Source organism: Sinocyclocheilus anshuiensis, unplaced genomic scaffold, assembly GCF_001515605.1.
Source record: "Sinocyclocheilus anshuiensis isolate Anshui unplaced genomic scaffold, SAMN03320099.WGS_v1.1 scaffold989, whole genome shotgun sequence".
In the NCBI taxonomy this organism is placed as follows: domain Eukaryota; kingdom Metazoa; phylum Chordata; class Actinopteri; order Cypriniformes; family Cyprinidae; genus Sinocyclocheilus; species Sinocyclocheilus anshuiensis.
Genome location: NW_015554143.1, coordinates 202756 through 225132, shown reverse-complemented (window position 1 = coordinate 225132; position 22377 = coordinate 202756). Strand labels below are relative to the sequence as shown.

At 37.2% G+C, this 22377-nt stretch overlaps 1 protein-coding gene across 1 annotated transcript in view; it reads left to right on the top strand.

Annotated features, from left to right (window-relative positions):
• Positions 1–19734, top strand: part of LOC107670554 (growth arrest-specific protein 7-like) — a 30578-nt gene extending 10844 nt beyond the window's left edge. The window contains exons 3-14 of the mRNA XM_016463198.1: positions 2260–2337; positions 3338–3423; positions 4812–4865; positions 9737–9826; positions 10039–10154; positions 11417–11491; positions 13842–13920; positions 14123–14251; positions 15177–15300; positions 16606–16685; positions 18990–19088; positions 19173–19734. Of these exons, the coding sequence (XP_016318684.1) occupies positions 2260–2337; positions 3338–3423; positions 4812–4865; positions 9737–9826; positions 10039–10154; positions 11417–11491; positions 13842–13920; positions 14123–14251; positions 15177–15300; positions 16606–16685; positions 18990–19088; positions 19173–19286 (1124 nt within the window). The 3' untranslated portion in view covers positions 19287–19734. The remainder of the gene's footprint in view (positions 1–2259; positions 2338–3337; positions 3424–4811; positions 4866–9736; positions 9827–10038; positions 10155–11416; positions 11492–13841; positions 13921–14122; positions 14252–15176; positions 15301–16605; positions 16686–18989; positions 19089–19172) is intronic.
• The last annotated feature ends 2643 nt before the right edge of the window (positions 19735–22377 follow it).

Below are 22377 nucleotides of genomic sequence, written 5' to 3'. Positions count from 1 at the left end.
GTCGTTTATATATATATATATATATATATATATATAAACAAAAATGTAAATCTTTTTTTTTTTTACTTTTTTAATCAAATATCATTTATATTTTTTTTTTTACATTTCAATGCAACACAGTAAAAAAACATATTTTGAAATTTAAAAACAAAAAGTTTCTTAAGAAAATAATTTGTCTTTCAGCTTCAAAATGTCATGTTTAATTGTTTGTGCTCCTTGCAGTTTCTCTGTAATTATTTGTCGAATTTACTAGCAATTACTCTTTTTTTTAATGTAATTATTGTATTACTACCAAACCGAGTGGAAGACTCTGAAGACTCTGGAACACTGATTTAAAGATTTGAAGATTCACATTTAGGTTCTTGACATTTAATAATGAACACATTCATCTTCTCATAATGAATTTTCTGACTTATGGTTTCCGTTAACACCTAAAACAGCCCAACTCCACCTATGAAGTGGGCAGCGACATTCGCTCCTCGTTATTTCTCAAGCTAAATTAGAGGGAGCACACGAGTTGTCAAAGCAAGATAACAAATCAATCTTCTGACCAACCAACTATAATAATCCTACAAACTGTGTGAGTAAGAGAAACTGGAATCCACCGGCATTTCGTCACACCATCCAGATCCAGTGCAGCCTGATTAATGATTATTAGGATGTTATGAGCTTCTCTGGGTTCGTTACTCATTCACACACAGTCTGTCTCACACAAACACAGAACCAGTTAAACAGCGCAAGAGTCTTTTAAGCTCCCTGTTTTTAGCTTGATTTGTAGTTTGTGCTGAAGTTCACGTGGATGAAGCAGAGGCTTGTTGTGTTGTGTGATCGTCATGGTAACGTGTGTGTGTGTGTGTGTGTGTGGTTTCCTTCCTCTTCTCAGCTGTGGTTTGGTGAATGTGTTTTCTGCTGGGGAACACACATGAATATAAATAAATAAATTAATAATTAAACCGCTCGTTTCAGATCAACCTCACTAACCTGCAGGTGGAGAGTTCAGGAACCCCACTGAGATCTAAAAGAGATAGCTAGACTATATGAGAGGGACGAAGAAAAGGAAGCTAAACTTTAAAAATGTATACATTTCTGTGGCATTAGTATGAGAGCTTGTTTCTGCCATGGGATAAAAACACAAAGAAACTGAAGTTAAACCTCAGGTTCAGATCATTTGGACTACTCGGACTGAATTCGATGCCAGTAGTTTGTATGTGCTGCTTATTGCGTGTACTAAGATGACATTAGTTTCCTAATTGTTTGATTCAACACTCATGACTCGCGCAGTAGCTGGAGGAACAGCAGAGCTGATACAGATGGTGGTAAATTAAAGATGGACTACAGAACTCAGAACTAGGCCATTATTCATCGCTCAGAGACACGACATTGGTCACAGATTGGAGGAGCATGACACAGTCCCGTTCTGGCCGGAAGATCAGTCGTTGCTCAGCACAAACTACTACAATACAGTAGATGTCGAGCCCAGTCCCGCATCCAAATGCTCGCTCGGCGCTCGTCTGAAGTAAATAATTAGGCTAATCAGCTTCTCAGATGCTTGTTGCTTAGTAACCGGCTTCTCTGTTTCATAGCCGTAGCTCAATCAGGCTGTTTCTGAACTTACTTCATGATTGCATATGCACAGAGGACGCATGTTACGATTACTCAAAATGCAGTTCTGTATCAATGAAGACGATACATCTAATCGGATGCATGCATTGCACTTTATTAAGAAAACATTCTGAGCAATGCTGTATTTATGAAGCTTTGTCTAATGTAGAATATTTTCATCTTCACATTAAATGCCTCTGAATTCGATCTGTTCTCAATTCATGTCATTTGAATTGAACTGAAATCCTTAGTGTTAAATCAGAGGAATAATATAATAGTCATTATTACCGAAAGTTGAGGCTGGTTATGTATGTATGCAGTTTACCTGGTAATGGTATGTAACTTTTGAAGGAGAAATACAGTTATTATTACAGCAAATGATGTATGATTTGATTCACTGCAAATAAAATTACCAAAAATGGCACAAGGGAGACTTGCTCAAAACAGGTTTTTAGTAAATCTCTCTCGATCGTTCCTGAAACTGGTTTTTGGGAGGATTGATTGGTGTGTTTGTGAATATCTGATCCGGCCGCTGTGAGAGCTTTGTGCATTAAGTTATTACTGATGTGGCGTTTATTGAGCAGCATTACCTGCCTACAGAAGAAAACAGATGATGTAATTAACAGGAAATGGCTTGACTTTGCTCTTGTTTTTCAGAGACAACATGGGAGCGGCCGTCGAGCACGCCTGGCACCCCGAAAACACCCGCGAAACACAAGAACTCTGTCCCGACAGGTACGAAACTCACCTGCAGATATACAAATCAGCTCGTAGAGATGTGTGATGTTTAAACTGACATTGGTGCAAAACTGCCAAAATAGGCCAATGCAAAAAAACAAAAAAAAAAACTTTTCAGTGACAACATGACCTTCCTCAGTGCCAAAGTAAAACTGCTGTTTTCTGATAGCTATCATAAATAGTGGAAATGAAAAGACGTGGAAGATGAGTCCAGACTGAATGGAGAGCATTGACTGTCCGAGCTTTTAGCCAGAGGCGTTTTATCTGGACGGCGGAGAAACCACAGCAGCCTCTGATTACAGATTCCCTGTGGTTCAGTTTTATCTGTGTTTGGAACACTGGACACTCACGGACAGTCTGCGGGAATCTCACTGCAGCGGATATCAACAACAACAACAACATGTATATTTATAGTTTTGATCATTCAGGTTATATTAAAGGAATAGATCAACTCAAAATTGTCTGTAAATGTGCTCACTCTCAGTTCATCTGAGATCAGGATGAGTTTGTTTCTTCATCAGGTTTGTAGAAATGTAGCACTGCATCAGTGTCTCAGCAATGGATGCTCTGCAGTGAATGGGTGCCGTCAGAGTGAGAGTCCAAACAGCTGATAAAAACATCACAATAATCCACAAGTAATCCACAGCACTCCAGTCCATCAGTTAACATCTGGAGAAGACAAAAGCTGAAACTAATCCAGCATTAAGACGTTTTTAACTAAAATACATAGAGTCCATAATCCATAATAACTCTTCCTCCAGTGAAAAAGTGCATCTGCTGTTGTCTCTCACATCAGAATCCAGCCACATATGTGTTTAGAGCTGTTTAAACGCTGCTTGATCTGTGCAGATTTCTCTCCTGATTCAGACCAGAACACTTTTTCACTGGAGGAAGCGTTATTATGGATTATGGACTCAATGGTATATTAGTTAAAAACGTAAAGTAGATCTCTCCTGGCTCTAAATCAAACTCATCTGAGTGTTTCCTTCCTCTCCAGTGAATGGATTTCATGGCAATGGCAGCCCGTTGCATCAGACTGAGCCGTCGCATGTACTGATGCGGAAGACCAGCACAGATCATCAGGTACAGCTGATCTCTCACATATGGACTAGTCCTCATTATTCATTATGCAATATTCCCCAGGACTAGAAATCTGATTTAATCCAATAACTTCAGTATCCACAAGTCATTTTAATACGCCTCTCCATCTGTATCAAAATTCGCTGGAGATTCAAGCTGAGAAATGTATTGCATATTGATTCAGTGATGATTCAACATATTATTGATACGATGTTTTGTAGGGATTATAAAGCATTTTCTCAGTCTACCAAACTCTAATCTGATTTGATGCACTGGTGCTTGTTATCAGTCCGACAGGAAACGAGTTGTAATGTATGTAACGTATCGTATGTCACATGTAACGTATAGAATGATGAAATGAGGAATGATTTCAGGAAGAACCTGAACGTCTTTCATCCAGTTTAAGTTCTTTGAAAGATCAGGGTGTTTTTGAGGCAGTTTGTAGCAATTAAACTAGATATCCATGATCAGAGCTGATTATTCTACTTTATCAAAAGTGACATTAATAATGTTTCTGTTTCAAATCAATGCTGTTATTTTGAACTTTCTGTTCATCTGTGAATCCTGAAAAATAAAATGAATCACGATTTCCGCAAAAATATTGTGCAGCACAACTGTGTAATAATCAGAAATGTTTCTAATAATCAGCATATTAGAATGATTTCTGAAGATCATGTGACACTGGAGTAATTATGCTGAAAATACAGCTTTGATCACAGGAATAAATTACAGTTTAACACATATTCACATAGAAAACAGATATTTTAAATTGTAATAATATTTCAAAGTTTTTACTGTATTTTTGATCAAATAAACGCAGCCTTGGTGAGCAGAAGAGACTTTTTTCCAAAACATTAATTATTCCAAATGTTTGTCAGTGAAATAATCAGCACGTATTACAGTGTTATTTAAATGTTGTTTTTCCCACGCCAGTCTGTCATTGCTGAGGTGCTCTACGGATGGGTCAGGCGTTTTCTTTCTGTTTAAGTGGCGTTTTTGACCGGAATCAGCTGTAATGCACATATGCTGTTAGTCAAAGGTCTGGCTTTGTATGTCGAACTGATTTTCCCAAAAACACCCGTGTGCTGCTCTCAAAACTTCGCATCCCGTCGACACAGCAACATCAGCTCCACCAATGACATGGGTTTGGGGGCGGGACTATCTGTCCATCCCGCCAATGGAAGACAGGGGGAGTGTTGCAGTGACACACTTCACCTTCAGTGAGCCTTTACTAAAGGTGCAGCAGATATCATCATCTGTATGAAACCCAAACACACGAGAACCAAGGCACTTTTCTCCTTGGGTTTGTCCTGATGAGCTCAGGGTGGAGATGGCAGCTCACAGCTCAGAGCACGATGATGTCTGACGCTCAGTTTTGTGTCTTCTGTCAGAGTCCCGTCTCGACATCACCCAGCCGGAAGCAGGAGTGTGAATCCACAGTAACTGTGAGTACCACAGCTAAACCAACTCATCTCAGAACTGCATGACAACAAAACACACTCAAGCAAACGCACACTGTTTACTTTCCTAATGCGTGGTTCTGGATTTATTGTGAACGAATCTTTGGTGCATGCTTTAATAATGTAAACAAAACTTGTTTTGTGTCTTCCTCTGACATCACGCAGGCCGCTGGATCATGTTAACCAACAGGGTTTTTCAAACTATTCAGTGCTAAGGACCATAAATATGACGATTCCCTTGCAAGGAAACCCTTTCCTATAATATACAGGCAGCTATACATTTTCATTTATGAAAACTGCCTTATACTGTTTGAGAAAAATATAATATTAAAGACAACAAAATTAAATTATTCCCAAAATTAATTAATTAATAAACAATTTGCTTTTATGATGTCATTGTCCTGAAGCAAACTGTTAAAATATTATCGTAAAAAATATTATCTATTTCATTAATATCCTAAATGATCACATTAACTGAGAAGCCTTAAAAATACATTTTGTAAAATTATTTTTTAGCAAACTCACATGCGATCTCTGGTTAGATCTGGTTATTTAACTTAATGCTTGTTTTAATATAGTCGAGTATTTATAGATTCCCGTAAGACTGCTGTCATTAGAGCGGATAGAAGCCCAAAGTTCACAAAGAACAGCCAACGAAACAGAAGCATCACACAAAAAACAGACTATTTTCTGAATGCTGGGGTGAATATTTTCCTACACTTATTTTTAGGCTTTTTTTACTGTCACTTTCAGTCACTAAACAGCATAAATAAATAAATAAAAAAGATAAGTATAGTTTTACAAATAACATATAAATATTATATTATAGCACATATTTTATATTATATATTATTATAATAATTTTGAAAGTGAAAGTGACATGACATGACATGTGGCCGAGTATGGTGACCCATACTCGGAATTAGTGCTCTGCATTTATCCCATCCAAAGTGCACACACACAGCAGTGAACACACACACACCGTGAACACACACCCGGAGCAGTGGGCAGCCATTTATGCTGCGGCGCCCGGGGAGCAGTTGGGGGTTCGGTGCCTTGCTCAAGGGCACCTCAGTCGTGGTATTGAAGGTGGAAGAGAGCGCTGTACATTCACTCCCCCCACCTACAATCCCTGCCGGTACGAGACTCGAACCCACAACCTTTGGGTTATGAGTCCGACTCTCTAACCATTAGGCCATTATTATTATATTTGTTGTGGGTCAAAGACAAGACGTTACCATTTTGATTTAAATTTATTTAAATTTACAAAGTAATTTTAAATACATAAAAAACTTGTTAAATGCAACTGAAGTGTCTAGTTTCATATTTCAAATAACTTTTGCGAAAATAAAATGTCAAAATATGTCCAAAGTGTAACATTGTCATTCAGCGTAATGGTCCGGACTTTGATTTTACCATTACATCTTTAAATAAGCATAAAATACCAAGTTAAAAAATATATTTATTTTCTTGACATTTTCAAATAAGCGTTGGCTGTGTTTCATTAAAAGGACTATGTCTTAGTGTGTGTTTTTTTTAAGTATTTAAATAACCAGGAGACTTTAGTCCCGGAAATGCAGTTTATCAGAGATCGTTCAGTGTAACAGGAACAAGAAGCCTTTCTGAGATCATATAACAACTGATAGTCCGTCACATCATCAGATGAAGACCGCGTTTATTGCTCTGAAATATTTGATTATGATCACCGTGTTTTTAGAAAAACGCTGCAAGAGACGCGAGCGCAAGTCAAACGCGTCCATGTTTACACAGAAAAACAGGGGAAAAGCAGCAAGCGAATAAAAACCTGACAACAACTTCTAGTGTATGTCTGTAGTCCGTCACATCATCAGATGAAGACCGCGTTTATTGCTCTGAAATATTTGATTATGATCACCGTGTTTTTAGAAAACCGTTTCATGCATGAGACGCTGCAAGAGACGCGAGCGCAAGTCAAACGCGTCCATGTTTACACAGAAAAACGGGAAAAGCAGCAATCGAATAAAAACCTGTCAAGAACTTCTAGTGTATGTCTGATATTTCATGTTGGCGACATCAGGCTGAAAGCTGCTGTTCGTTGTTTTAACAGAACATTTACATCCTAGTTAATAATAGTCTACTGCTGTTACTCCTTCAGTCATTTTGAATTTGAATTAGCTTGGCTTCTGAGATTTTCACTTCCTTACAAACACTTCTTGCTGACAAATGGGTAAAACCTAGTGGTTAGCAAAGTATAAAGATTTAAAAATGAAAGTTAACTGGTATCTGAGGGCCTCACTGCAATCCTTAAATATAGCATTTAATTTGTCATCAAATGATTCTTGTTTAAAATATGCTTAAGATTTATTGGTGTAAAAATCATTCATCTTCTGTAAATCATGGATAAAAGTTAAACAGGACACATTCTAATGTATGGGGGAAAAAACTAAATTTAAAGCTGTATTACACTTTTATTTTTTCTGATGCTTTCTGATCTTTGACTCATGCCTGTAGATGCAATGAAATGAAAAGGGCAAACGGACCAAAACATCACTGTGTAAATAAACTGCTTACTGATACATTTCTGTTAATAGCATGCAATAAGAAGTACTTGAATTACTGGGATGTTTGCTGACATGGACATCAGATAGTTCCCATCATGCTGACAGTGACGCAGACTGTTCATTAGTCCAGCGTGCCACACTTGATTATCTTCATCAGAGCCAATGCAAACACATGGAGACTCGTTCTCCTCCTCACATTATCCAGCTTCAGCACAGCGGCATTATACGCCTCTGAGAATCTGGATCCGGAGGAACTTACGATGCTTGTGCAACCAGTCAATGCACACGCTTTATCCAGAAAAATCCAGCTGCAGACAAACCAGAAGTGAGACAGGACATTTCCTCATTTGCTGTGATGCAGATTCAAACATTAGGCAACACGGGGAGCGTTATGAGCTCATTCAGACCGAAGGGAATTTCCTCAGAGTCCGCATCACACTTTCCTCTGGTGGACGGCGAGTTCATCACAGCGGATGCAGGGGACTTACAAAGGATTTATACATTTAAAGGCTCATGAAACCCCGTGTTTCAGCACCGCTCAGTTCTCAACACAGTTTTGAAAAATGCTACAAAAGTAGGCGATGATCCTGATGAAGACGGGAGACAGAGACAACACACACAACTTCAGTTTCAGACAGATTCAATTCTCTCCCATTGAGTTAAAAACACAAATAAATGCATAGCCATTTGCACTTGCACTCTGCATGGAAAATATATATGTGACCCTGGAGCACAAAAGCAGTGTTAAGTCGCTGGGGTATATTTGTAGCAATAGCCAACAATACATTGTATGGGTCAAAATTATACATTTTTCTTTTATGCCAAAAATCATTAGGATATTAAGTAAAGATCATGTTCCATGAAGATATTTTGTAAATTTACTACCGTAAATATATCAAAACTTATTTTTTGATTAGTAATATGCATTGCTAAGAACTTAATTTGAACAACTTTAAAGATGATTTTCTCAATATTTAGATTTTTTTGCACCCTCAGATTCCAGATTTTCAAATAGTTGTATCTCAGCCAAATATTGTCCGAATCTAACAAACCATACATCAATGGAAAGATTATTTATTCAGCTGATATGAATCTCAATTTCGAAAAATTGACCGTTATGACTGGTTTTGTGCTCCAGGGTCACATATATCAACGCGCTGTTGCACCTCTAATAACTTATTTGCGGTGTTCATATACAGTAAGCATGTTGCATCAAGCAGCAGTAAAAACCGGTTACACTCACTGAGTGAATGCATCGCGTTTCTGCCAAACTCTTGCAAAGTAAAAACAAACACTCTCCTTCGATCCATGAACGTTTCTCTCAGTTAAAGGGTTAGTTCACCCAAAAATGAAAATGCTGTCATTAATTACAACCCCTTCGTTCATCTTCGGAACACAAATGAAGATATTTTTGATGGAATCTGAGAGCTGTCTGACTCTTCATAGACAGCAACGCAACTGAAATGTTCCCAAGTCCCAAGCATACGCTTGTTACGTCCAGCTGATATTCTCCAAAATGGCACCAGGGTGATGTGGAGGAGACGAATTGTTGAATAAAGTCGTAATTTTTTTTTTTTTTCATTTGTGCACAAAAATTATTCTCGTAGCTTCGTATAATTGCGGTTGAACCACTGATGTCTGACGAACAGTAGCAGTGAATCGTTCTTATCCAATCAGTTCAAATGAACGATTCGATTACTCACTCATAAAGCTACTCAAATGTTTTGTTCATGAATTAATCAGTTTTGAACGAATCAGTTCAAATGAACATTTCGATGACTCACTCATAAAGCCAGTCGCCTGTTCCGTTCCCGAATAAATCAGTGTTTTGAATGAATCATTTCAAATTAATGATTCAGTGACTCACTCGTAAAGTCTGAATGAATCAGTGTCGTTGAACGAATTGGTTGAATTAATGATTCAATGACTCGCCACCTACTGGTGTCTCAATGTAACGGCAGAAAAGAGTCGCTCACAAACTGGCAGTCCGTCTATAACAAACACAAACAATTGGAGTGATTCAGTACAAACAGTCAATCAAAGTCAAGTAGCTAACTACCCAATTATACTGAGTGAACTCTTTACATTTGAGCATGGATGATTGCGTTTATTTATGTGTATGGTTTAGAATTAATGACTGCTCTTTTATTTGTCTAATTTATTATACTTGCTCATCATTTACTGGCAATGCATTAGTGATTGGCAGCACTGACTGTAATAAGCTGGTTCAGAGCATGTTCTGCTGGCGTCACTTTTACAGTGTTGTCAGTTTCTCGTTCGAGCCGATGTCTCTGGATGATTTCTTTCCCTCTGCAGATCAACAGCGTGACGTTTCCTCTTCCACTGCACATGTCTGAACAGCAGCTGCTCAAACCAGACGAGTGGAGCTACTGCGATTATTTCTGGGTAAGCAAGAACATCTCCAACCACTGACAAACCGCAACGTTTAGAAATGCATGCGAGTGACGTGCTCTGAATATCCTTTATACTACTGAACAGCATGAGTTTCATCAAACATCTGTCCTAATCTGGTCTGGCTTGTAGTTGTGATTGGAGAAGATCCCACCGAATCCTGGTTCTGTGCACATGAATCTCTTGTGTTTTGTCTGTGGATCCAGGCGGACAGAAAGGACCCGCAGGGAAGCACCATCATCTCAGGATTTGAGGTTCTGCTGCAAAAACAGCTGAAGGGAAGGCAGATGCAGAAAGAGATGGCCGAGTTTGTGCGGGAGAGGTAAACGTCTGGACCCAGAGCAGAACACAAGCTGCTGGAGAAAAAAAGAGAAATCACTCAGAAGTTGATAGCAGATATCACAGTTACAAACACACGACAAGCAACACATTGAATTAAACACGGATTTTGAAGTAAAAAATAAAAAACGGAAATAGTTTTTCTTGTAAAACCTATTCTTTGTTTTATAAAAAATCTTTTTTTATCTTTTTATTTACATTTTATTTTCACCGTAGAGGATATAATGTTCAGGAAAAAGTGGACAAAAATTGTGGATAATAAATCATCACAGAAAAATGTTTTTATGTATTTGTTTATTTGTTTGTTTGAGGTCAGTGGTGCCCCTACAAAAGTTTACCATGGTTTTATTATAGTAACTGTACTAACTATAGTGTTTTGGCAACAAATAAATAAATAAAACAAAAATTTAAACAAATATATATATATATATATATTTTTTTTTTTTTTTTTTTTTTACAAGTACAGCAGTTATACTTTATGGAAACATATGTATGTCTACAAATAAAAACATAATAAAATAAAAAAATATTTTAAAATAAGAATCACACTGTGAGGTATAAAGTCACATTGAAATTATAATTGTGAAATTTAAAGTTACATCACAATCTTGAATGACAAAGCCTCAACTGCATGATTTAAAGTCATAATTAGCTAAGGTTTTGGAGTGAAAATGGCTAGTTATAGTTTCTGAATGTCTTTCATAGCACAACAGTTGTTCGTTGGCCAGAAAGCGTTGCAACTCGGATCTAACCCTGACAGTAGTTAGTTAGTTAGTTGTATGTGTCGTCACTAAAGTATGGTTATGGTTACTATTGCATTATCTATGTTGGTGAACTTGTGTAATATCTTGATATAGCGGCTGTTCTTTGTTGCCTTGACTAAAAACATAAAAACATAACAACGCAGCACATGCAACTTCCTGTAGCTCATTTCCTGTGTTTCATTAATAGTTTTTAGAAAGGAGAAAAACAAATGATTCAGTGGCTGCTTGATTCTTTCTGGCCATCAACATTAGATCTGCTCTCAAACATGTTCGCTGTTCGATTGAATGAGCTACAGTTCACATGGGTTCACATGAAGTGTGTTTGTCCCTGAGGAGAAAGACTTGAGTCTGGGAAGAAAATTACCTTAGTGTGTGAAAGTCAGGACAGACATCTGCACTCAGCTCTTCACATGCTCTACATGTGCCACAGATGAGCTCTGTCATTCCAGCACAACTCTAATTCATTTATTTATGTGGACAGGATCAGGATTGAGGAGGAATACGCCAAGAACCTGTCGAAGCTCTCGCAGATCCCGCTGGCGGTGCAGGAGGAAGGGTACGTCACCCAGAAAACAGTGGCAGACGGGAACAATACACTCTTATCTCCTTACAAACTCTTAAAAACCTCATGCAGTGACCTTCAGAGGAATATAATGCGTTATAAAAGAGTTTGTGACTACAGTCATGGGTGAATGGATTGTGATGGACGATGTGAAACCTCTTCAATTATGTTCTTAAAGGAACAGTTCACCCAAAAATGAAAATGTGCTCACTTTCAGGTCATCCGAGATCAGGATGAGTTAGCAGATGCACTTTTTCACTGGAGGAAGCGTTATTATGCATTATGGACTCTATGGTATTTGAGTTAAAAACGTCTTAATACTGGATTTGTTTCAGCTGTTGTCTTCTCCAGATGTTAACTGATGGACTGGAGTGCTGTGGATTACTTGTGGATTATTGTGATGTTTTTATCGGCTGTTTGGACTCTCATTCTGACGGCACCCATTCACTTGCAGCGAGACACTGATGCAATGCTACATTTCTCCAAACCCGATGAAGAAACAAACTCATCTACATCTCAGATGACCTGAGGATGAGCACATTTCAGCAAGTTTTCATGTTTAGGTGAACTCTCTCGGTAAGCGTCACACATCCTCACTAACAAGTGTGCATGTTTTCTTGTAAATCACCGTCAGCTGCTGCGCTCTTTTAGTGTTCGGTATCAGCACAACTGCTAGTGTTTTTTTCAGCAGCGTGTCAGTCTGGTAGAGAAGGCTAATTGTTTTATGTACAATGTGGAGCGTGTCATCGAGCGCCGGCTCACAGACAGACGGCACAATCCCGCCATTCTTCTGGCTCTCAGCCCCTGCTGTGTTGTCGCTTGTAATCACCATTGTTTTTTTGTGCAGCTCCTGCATCTGCGCTCACAACCTCTTGTTTATTCCTGAATTTAGGCTGCCGTGCAGAAATCATTGTTGCAGAACTAACTGCAGGTCGTGACCTTTTGGCTTTGCATTTTGCCATCGCATGACTGGCCTCTGGAGCGAATCATGTGCCATCAGTGCTGTATGAATACACAATACACACTGCTGTTCAAACGTTAGGGGTTTTTGGAAGAAATTAATACTTTTATTCATCAAGGACACATTAAATTGATCAAAAGTGACAGTAAAGACATTTATAATGTTACAACAGATTTCTATTTCATATAAACGCTGTTCTTTTGAACTTTCTATTCATCTGTGAATCCTGAAAAATAAAATGCATCACAGTTTCCAGAAAAATATTGTGCAGCACAACTGTTTTCAACATTGATAATAATCAGAAATGTTTCTAATAATCAGCATATTAGAATGATTTCTGAAGATCATGTGACACTGAAGACTGGAGGAATGATGCTGAAAATACAGCTGCGCATCACAGAAATACATTACAGTTTAACAGATATTCACATAGAAAACAGCGGTTTTACATTATAATAATATTTCACAATTTTTACGTTTTTTTTTAACAAATAAATGCAGCCTTATTGAGCAGAAGAGACTTCTTTCATTAACAATTACAATTCTTACTGACCCCAAACTCTCAAATAGTAGTGTGTGTGTGTGTATATATATATATATATATATATATATATATATACACATAATTATCTTGCCTTAGCAACTCATTAACAATTACAATTCTTACTGACCCCAAACTCTCAAATAGTAGTGTGTGTGTGTGTATATATATATATATATATATATATATATATACACATAATTATCTTGCCTTAGCAACAGTGAGAAAGAAAACTGATGTTCAGTCTTGTAAATTTGACTCAGCTAAAGTTTAGATAGTTCAATTCCACGCACGTCTTTTATTGAAAGTGTTCCTTTGAATCGATGTGTCGGTCTGAATGGAAAGGCCTCAGAACGGCTTGGTCTAAACATCCGAAACATCTCAGGAATGAGGCAGTCGAGGCTGATCCACTCAGCATTCAACACTCATGACTGCAGCATTCATACGCAGACATCTAGACGAGAAAGAAAAGGGCAAGAAGAGTTACACACAAAAAACAACATTTTTTATTTAATATATATTTTATTACATTTTATTAAATATTTTTATTATATAATTTATTAAATATAAAAATATTAAAATTAATTTATATAATATTATATATATATTATTTTATTTTATATATTTTATTACATTTAATATCAATTTTATTACATTTTGTTAAATATATTTTATTATATATTGTGTTAAATATTTATTATTATGTATTTATTACATTTATTTGAAGAATATTGACTATATATAAATTATTACATTTTATTTAAATATATACATAATTTAATTGATATAATATTTTTATATAATTTATATATTACATCTTACCCCTCATCATCTTCTTTCAGCACGCTTGGCTCAGCTTGGGCTCAGCTGAAGAAAAGCCTGGCAGATGAAGCAGAAGTTCATCTCAAGTTCTCCTCCAAGGTGAGATGAAGCAAACGCAGGACTGCATTCAAACACATGAGAGCAGATGTCACACACACACTGTCAGTACAGTAGACTTACAGTACACACACACGTATATGCATTACTAATACTGCGGCAGAAAAAGACATTCTGTAGGAGGGGCTTTTTTACTTTTGGCTTTAGGTTTTGTGTTTACCGGTCTGTCTCTGACGTGGTTCAGCTTCAGAGTGAGGTGGAAAAGCCTCTGCTGATATTTCGGGAAAACTTCAAGAAGGACATGAAGAAGTTCGACCATCACATGTCGGATCTCAGGAAGCAGCTGGCGAGCCGATCCGCCGCCGTGGAGAAGGTACTGACTGCAAAACATGCTTCGTCTCTCTGTCATGTGGCCATATTTAGTCTTCATATTTAGCCTCATCTAAAGTTACGCGGATTTTTCTCATGCAAGTCCAACATGTTTTCTGAAGAAGTGGAACATTTCCGTCTCTTGAGCCCTTCGGGTTTTTATATATATAATCTCATGCCCTTCAAACCAGTGACCTTCTCATAGAGCAACAAGAACCAAACAAGTCGCCCTCTTTTAAAGGGACAGCACACTCAAAACAAACGGTCAGCATTCGTGTCACAGCAAATGCCATTTGTTCTTGTTTCATGATCAATCGCATCATGCAAAGTTTGAATAAGCGCACATGCAAATTTGGAAAGACGTGTGTGTTTGTGTGTGTGAGTAAATAACAGCATTTTTAGTTTTGGGTGCACTGGCCCTTTAAGAAAGAGCATAATGCAAATATGTAATACTCCATCATTATAGGCATATCATTTCGGCAATATTCACTCAAAAACAATGAGGTCTACTATCAACCAGCTCCAAAATAAAATACTAAACCTGTGCTAAATTAAAGAAAAAAGTTGATAACAATATTGAGATTTGGTGGAGATTTACAAGCAATTTTTTTCATAAGCCCATCATTTTTGAACACCACAATTGGTGTGATGATGTGATAACTTAACTAAGAAAATCCTCTCCAGGTCAAAATGACCAGAACACAATATCACCAGGGTTCAACTATCATCAGAAATGAATAAGTAAATATATATACACTATCTTTGAAGTTCAGTAATCATCCACATCACTGCACAATGACAGCTCTGATTTATTCAGGAGCATCTGGATCTCAACACGCAGCAGCAGATGCTTCTGAACACTTCAGCTCTAGATGATGCATGAATAAAACACGGCGTCTCGTCTCTCATATTCTCACGTTCTTCATCAGGCACGGAAAGCGCTCGCCGATCGGCAGAAGGATCTGGAGTTAAAAACCCAGCATCTGGAGATCAAACTGAACAGCAAGATCGAGGAGGACATCAAGAAGGCGCGCAGAAAATCCACGCAGGCCGGTGAGTGCAGCTTCTTCTCTGACACCCTCCGAGAGCAATCCTGAGCAACTATCAGACAGTAAACCAGCACCAAAAGAGATAATAATGGCTACTGAGTCACATACTGTTTTAAAAAATAACTGGCATTGTTTAGTAAGTATTCTATTGTGAACACAGACATACATTCAATGAGTTTAATAACCAGCAAACCTGCAGCAATGTTTGAGTGTGCTGACATCTAGTGTTGAATTATGGTTATTAAAGAGGAATTTGAAAATAATAATGTGAAATTCTAGTATGAATCCGTTCTGTTACACATCGAACATCACATGCAAAGTTGTTCTTGTTTTTAAATGTTTAAGATGATATTCACTAAACACTACACATTGAACATGTTACTAAACATATTAACTTTGTTCTTCAGAAAACTGAAACCAACACTCGTCTGCTCACTTTCTGACAGAGAGCAAAATAACGGTCTTTAAAAGTAAAACAGAAAGAAAGAAATCTGCATATAACTGTAAAATTATCTAGGTGTTCGCAAACTGAAAAACACATTGGGGTTTCCACAGGAATATAGATGTTTCTTGTGTGCAGTATTTACCTTCTTCTCTCTGCTTCCTTCACAGTATCATGTTTTTTTCTTCTTGCAAATAAACTGCATTTTAATCGCAGCCACAGCAGAACATCATCTGTTATGAATCATGAATCAGACACATGCATTCATTGCACGTTATTTAGAGATATGGATAGATTAATAAAATATTATATCAATTATTATTAACGAGGAGCTGATGAACAGAGTAAAGTGCGCAGATGATGATTATTTTTGTTTATCAATATCATCCCTAAACTATGAATGTTAAAACGTTTTACAGTGATAGTGAAAATCATGTGATGTTTAAGCACTTTTATCAGTGGTATGAAAATACTGACACAAATGCTGATATTACGGCCGCTATATGCATTTACAAATATGGAGTATTGGTACTGCAAAAATCACTGTTGGCTAACATTCATGTGACAAAAATGAAATCTAAATTAAATAAAATCAGAAACAGATGCCACTAAACTATTTCCCTTCATTCTGCACCTTCTCTTTATTCATCAGTTCAACACTAAATCTCTGGGAAGTCTGGATGGAAACAACAACAAAAATTCAAATTTAGTAGTATAGATTATCCTACATTTACCTTACCAGGTATAATCATAACCGTTCCCGTTGTGTGTGTCTGTGCTCCTGCTTCTGACAAACAGAGAAGCTTCTCAGCCCATGCTCTATAGTTCTGATGATGTTTATGTGTAACTCGTGCTCTGTGTCCTCAGGCGATGACCTGATGCGATGTGTTGACCTCTACAATCAGTCCCAGTCCAAGTGGTTTGAGGAGATGGTGACCAGCAGTCTGGTGAGAGATTCTCTGAGTGAACGCGCTTTCACAAACACCAATAAGGGCGCCAATAAGAGTCAGAAAAACTATTTGATTCCATTGGAATTGATGCTTCAAATACAAGCTTAGTAAAAAATCTACTCTCAGATAATGATGTTATAATCTTAAAATGAATGACATTTTCCACTCAGCACCTCTAAACCAATGCACGTACACACACACACACAATAATAATAATAAATATATATAGCTGCAAGCAGCAATTTTGGGGCCAAGCAGAACAGAGGTAAAATGAAGACATATTTTGACCAGTAGGTGGCGCTGTGTCGAAAAATGAAGAGCTAAGGAGCTGTCTTTAATTACCCAGGGTTGTTGTTATAAGCAGGGTTTGGGCATTTTTTAGCTGAGGAGATCAACTTGCTGACCAGCTAAACCAGCTGAACACCAGTTAGGCCAGGCTATGAGAACAGTTTAATTTTGTATGCCAGTATGCTGTCTAATGAGACCAAATCTTATTTTTGACCAAATAGGTCAGAAGTTATAAGCAGAAAATGTCAATTTTTTATATATTTTGACCAGTAGGTGGCGCTGTGCTGAAACTACTCATGTGGCCTCAGGTCATGCTTGTTATAACACATACCAAGTTTGGCCAGAATCCACTAAAGCATTGCGCAGATATAACCTCATGTCCATTTTTGCACAAACTTCATCAAATTCATTAACACGCTTTACGAAAATTATTTGGTATATCAAAAAGCTTTTGATAACTTTTTTGACAGAATGCTCAGACAAATCAGACAAACCGTCTGGACGAGTTCGAAAAAGTAGATTTTTCGGAAAATTCAAAATTGCAAAAAAAAAAGTAAATTATGGTATGCATTCTACTCGGTATGAGCCAAGGAATCAATCAATTTTGCTTTTAGACTTTACGGTTCAAAAGTTATTAGCAGAAACCTGAGTGCGAATTTGGCCTGTTGGTGGCACTAGAGAGTTTGTGTTAGAGACTCCAAATGTGCCGTGGTTAATGATGAGACTGTCCTCTACTTGTGTGCCAAATTTCATAACTTTTCCGCAACCGGTTCTATAATATTCATAACAATACGCTAAAGCGTTTGTAAAATACAACATTTCACAACAAAATTCTAAATGGTCAACACGCAAAATGACTGACATGGGATAATTGGGTATTGTTTGATTCTGTATGTCGCTCCTAATCTAACAAGGTCAATCGTATGATTTTTTTGGTCAAAATGTTCAGAAATTATAAACAAAAAAGTCAATGTTTTATTTATTTTGACCAGTAGCTGTGCTAAAACTACTCATGTGCCCTCAGGTTATGCTTGGGATAGCAGGTACCAAGTTTGGTCAGAATCTGCTAAAGCGATGTAAAGATATAGCTTCATGTCCATTTTTGTGTGAATTTTGTCAAATTCGTTAGCGTGCTTTACGAGAATGGTTTGGTCTATCAGAAATCTTTTGATAACTTCTTGGCAGCATTGTCTGAAGATGATCTGAGACCATTTTGGAGAAAATTGGAAAAACCGTCTAGGACGAGTTTGAAAAAGTAGATTTTTCACAAAACTCTAAATTGAGAAAATCTTGACTGTAGAAATTTATTGGAATTTTTTTTTTTATTTTGGGAAAAAAATAGTTATGTAATACACTCATGATAATGACAGAAGTTTTCTTGAACGTAGTGATTCTTTGTTAAAAAATAAATAAATAAAAATTGCACACAAACACCAAATGAACTGATGTACTGTATGAATGTTAAATTCCAAAGAAAAAGTGCCAAGTAAAATATTCCAGATTTCAACAGCTTTTATAATTGTATGGTAACACTTTGCAATGTTACATCTGTTAATATTAGTTAAATACATTAGTTAACATGAACTATCAATGAGAAAAAGCTCTAAAGCATTTATTCATCTTAGTTAATTTAAAACTTTACTAAATCATGTTCACTAAACAATATTAAAGTTGCATCTGTTAATTTAATAGACCTGAGCTGACATGAACAATGAACAGCTGTAGTTTTATCAATTACCATTAACAAAGCTGAATATGCATTGCTCATTGTTAGCATATTAACTAATATTAACTAATGGGACCTTATTGTAAAATGTTACCATTTGTGTAATAATGAAGTTGTGTGATGTAGGAGAAGAGCACAAAACAGAGCAATTCTGGATTTTTCAACACTTGAAAAGTAAAGATATGCAAGTAAAGGATGCAATGAGACTGTGATTAAAAAAATCAAAAGCATTTTCTCCTAAAAACTCCAATAAAGCAGAGAATCTTCACATGTCTGGTCCCTGACAGGAGCTGGAGCGTCTGGAGGTGGAGCGTGTGGAGATGATCAGGCAGCACTTGTGTCAGTACACCACACTACGACACGAGACGGACATGTTCAACCAAAGTGTGAGTTCAGACCGCCTCGTTCACACTCATTCACACCATTAACTGCAGATGATGAGTAACCACAGCCTGCTGTTTGATCTGCAGACCATAGAGCCGCTGGACAAACTGCTGCGGAGCGTCGACCCCGCCAGAGACCGAGAGCTGTGGGTCAGAGAGCACAAGACGGGCGAGCTGAGACCGGTGGACATGGACATCTGACTCCATCAGACTCTAGCCTGTCGTCCTACTGAGGGTTTGATCTCTCTAAAACCTTCTGAAGCCTAAACCAGTGGAGAACGATCAGGACTCAAACCGAGCAGAAGCTTGAGAAAGAGCCAAGCTTATACGCCCTTCCCACTAAAAGTAGCACACAAGTGGCCAATTTTGAGAGGAAAATGCAAAGACTGAATATCTGAGAACAGATGTGTTTGTCATCTACTGATGCAATCATGCCATTAGGATTCAGCACTGATTGAACTGAGTTCATACATGTGAAATCGTACTAATATACAGTATACTGTAAATGCTGCTGCATCAACTATTACAGCTGATTTCAGTTCTGTGACTAATCAAAGCTCTCGCTTCCCTTAAAGGGACAGTTCACACAAAAATTATCATTTGCGTCACCTTCATTTTCCAAACATGTACGAGTTTCTTTCTCTTGTTGAGCACAAAAGAAGATATTTTGAAGAATGCTGGTAACCAAACAGTTGACGGTAGTCATTGACTTCCATAGAATAGAAAAAAAAGGAACTAAACAGTTGACGGTAGCCATTGACTTCCATACTATGGAAAAAATACTATGGAAGTAAATGGCTACCGGCAACTGATTTTATGTTCAACAGAAGAAAGAAACTTACACAGGTTTGATACTACTTGAAGGTGAGCAAATGATGACAGTATTTTATTTTTTTGGGGGGTGAATTATCACAAAATGAACACATTTAACTACGTAATGTGATTTATTTCTGAGTAAAAGCATCATATTCAATGAGAGAAAATAAATGTACTGTACCTGTTAGGAATTATAAAAGGAAATGGGAGTTACTTACCAGAACGAACGTCGAGAGGAAAGCTGATTCAGGCAGAAAAACTCATTACATTTTGATGAAATGACACGTTTATCCTTTGGAATAACAGATGAATCATGTAAGACCAGAAACGTGGATTGGCAAGTAAAGAGGGTCAGTGTTGATTCAAGGCAACATCATAAACAGGTCCATATTTGCTGTTACAGAGAAAAAACGATCTGGTATTACACTGATATGAATAGATCTGCTCACAGTCTCACACTGCTGTCACAGACTCAGGGTTTACATCACTTCATACTCCATCAACAAAGGAACACGATCACATGTCAGGATGTTTTATTTTCTGTGTGTTTGTTCAAATATACAGAAGTCTCCAACAGGCGTTATTTGGGCCCAATATTGTTTCCCAAATCATTTACTCTAGTGAGAGAGCTACAGAGAATGTATTGAAATTATTCTACACAATGCTTATTTTTATACCAAATCAAATAACACCTTTTCTAAATGATTGTCGATATGTTTAAACTGGATTTCAGTGTTTTTTCTGAAGGTACCGCATCTACATTACTGATGTACGTGCATATCATTCAGTCTCTCCCTGTTATACAAAGATGTAAATGAAGATTAACTGCTGAATATCATACATTTATTAGGTTTTCTGTAATATAAATGACATTAAATTTAATGTTTATCTAAACAGGGTTTATCATTTGTACCATTTATGTAGTTGGCATCAATAAATACAAAACTAATGCAAACATGCCACTACTGAGCTAGGGAATAATATTTATACTTAATGTATATCCATTCAATGCATTTCTATTTTTCTTCCAGAATTTTATATCATGATTTAATTTTAAAGTGAATGTGGACTTTAATTCTAAAAGATCCTTATTTGTCTTATTAACCGTGTGTATAACTGAAGCTGACCTCATTTAAAGTTCATCCAAAAATGAAGATTAGCTGTAAACGTGCTCAGCCTCAGTTCATCTGAGATCAGGATGAGTTTGTTTCTTCATCAGGTTTGTAGAAATGTAGCATTGCATCAGTGTCTCAGCAATGGATGCTCTGCAGTGAATGGGTGCCGTCAGAATGAGAGTCCAAACAGCTGATAAAAACATCACAATAATCCACAAGTAATCCACAGCACTCCAGTCCATCAGTTAACATCTGGAGAAGACAAAAGCTGAAACAAATCCAGCATTAAGACGATTTTAACTAAAATACCATAGAGTCTATAATCCATAATAACTCTTCCTCCAGTGAAACAGTTTTCTGGTGTGAATCAGGAGAGAAATCTGCACAGATCAAGCAGCGTTTAGGGTGCAGGGTGAGCACATTTTCACGTTGGCTGAACTACTCCTTTAAATGCAATCTGGAATGTAAATCATTTCTATGTCAAACTTTACTCCACATAAATGGTGATCCTGGCCAGGTGCTGTAGCCGTGTAAACACACATGCATGCGTGCCAGAGTCTTCACTGATATATCCAGCCAGACAACCAGCATGAATTCCACCAGGACAGATCACCTCCCAAAAATAAACGCATGATAAGACGAGCATAATATTGAACTTGCAGTAGTACTTCAGTATGAAAGCTCAATCAATTTTCTTCACTGCCATCTGTGTCTTGTAATGTTTGAAGAGTAAATCAATTCGATTCACTCCATCACTGATAATCTTCCCATCGGTGAGGTTAATGTATCATGCAACATTTATTATTTGAAGTAATTTTGATGCAAGCGTTTCCCCAAATATAAACCTCAGACACTGACATAAACCAGTCCGGCTGCTGGTTTAGTGTTTAATCTCCAACACAGAAGCACAGTCAAACATCTAGAACAACAACATATTTAAAGATATAGCATCTTTTCCACGACTACACAGATTTCCATCTTGGTATACTGTACAGGTTTTGGTGGCAAACTTTATTGGAATGCAAACCGAGTCCGACACACTTCTAGCGCCATCTATTGGAAGTACAAATGAACTGAAAGCGCTTTCTCAGCGAATGCATTGAAACGATACATCATCGAAATGCATGCAAACAGATTTAAGTGCTAAAAATATTAAGCAATAAAGTACTAAAATGTTATTAAAACATTCATTATTCATTAGTAAAAAATATTTTGGAAATACAAACAGGCTTGCTTTAAGAAGGAATATGGGTCAATATAGACGACAGGCGCTGAGGTGAAGGATGTTAATTATCTTGGAAAAATATTTTTTGTGTGAGTGTGTGCGTGCGAGTGAGTGCGTGAGTGTGAGTGAGTGAGTG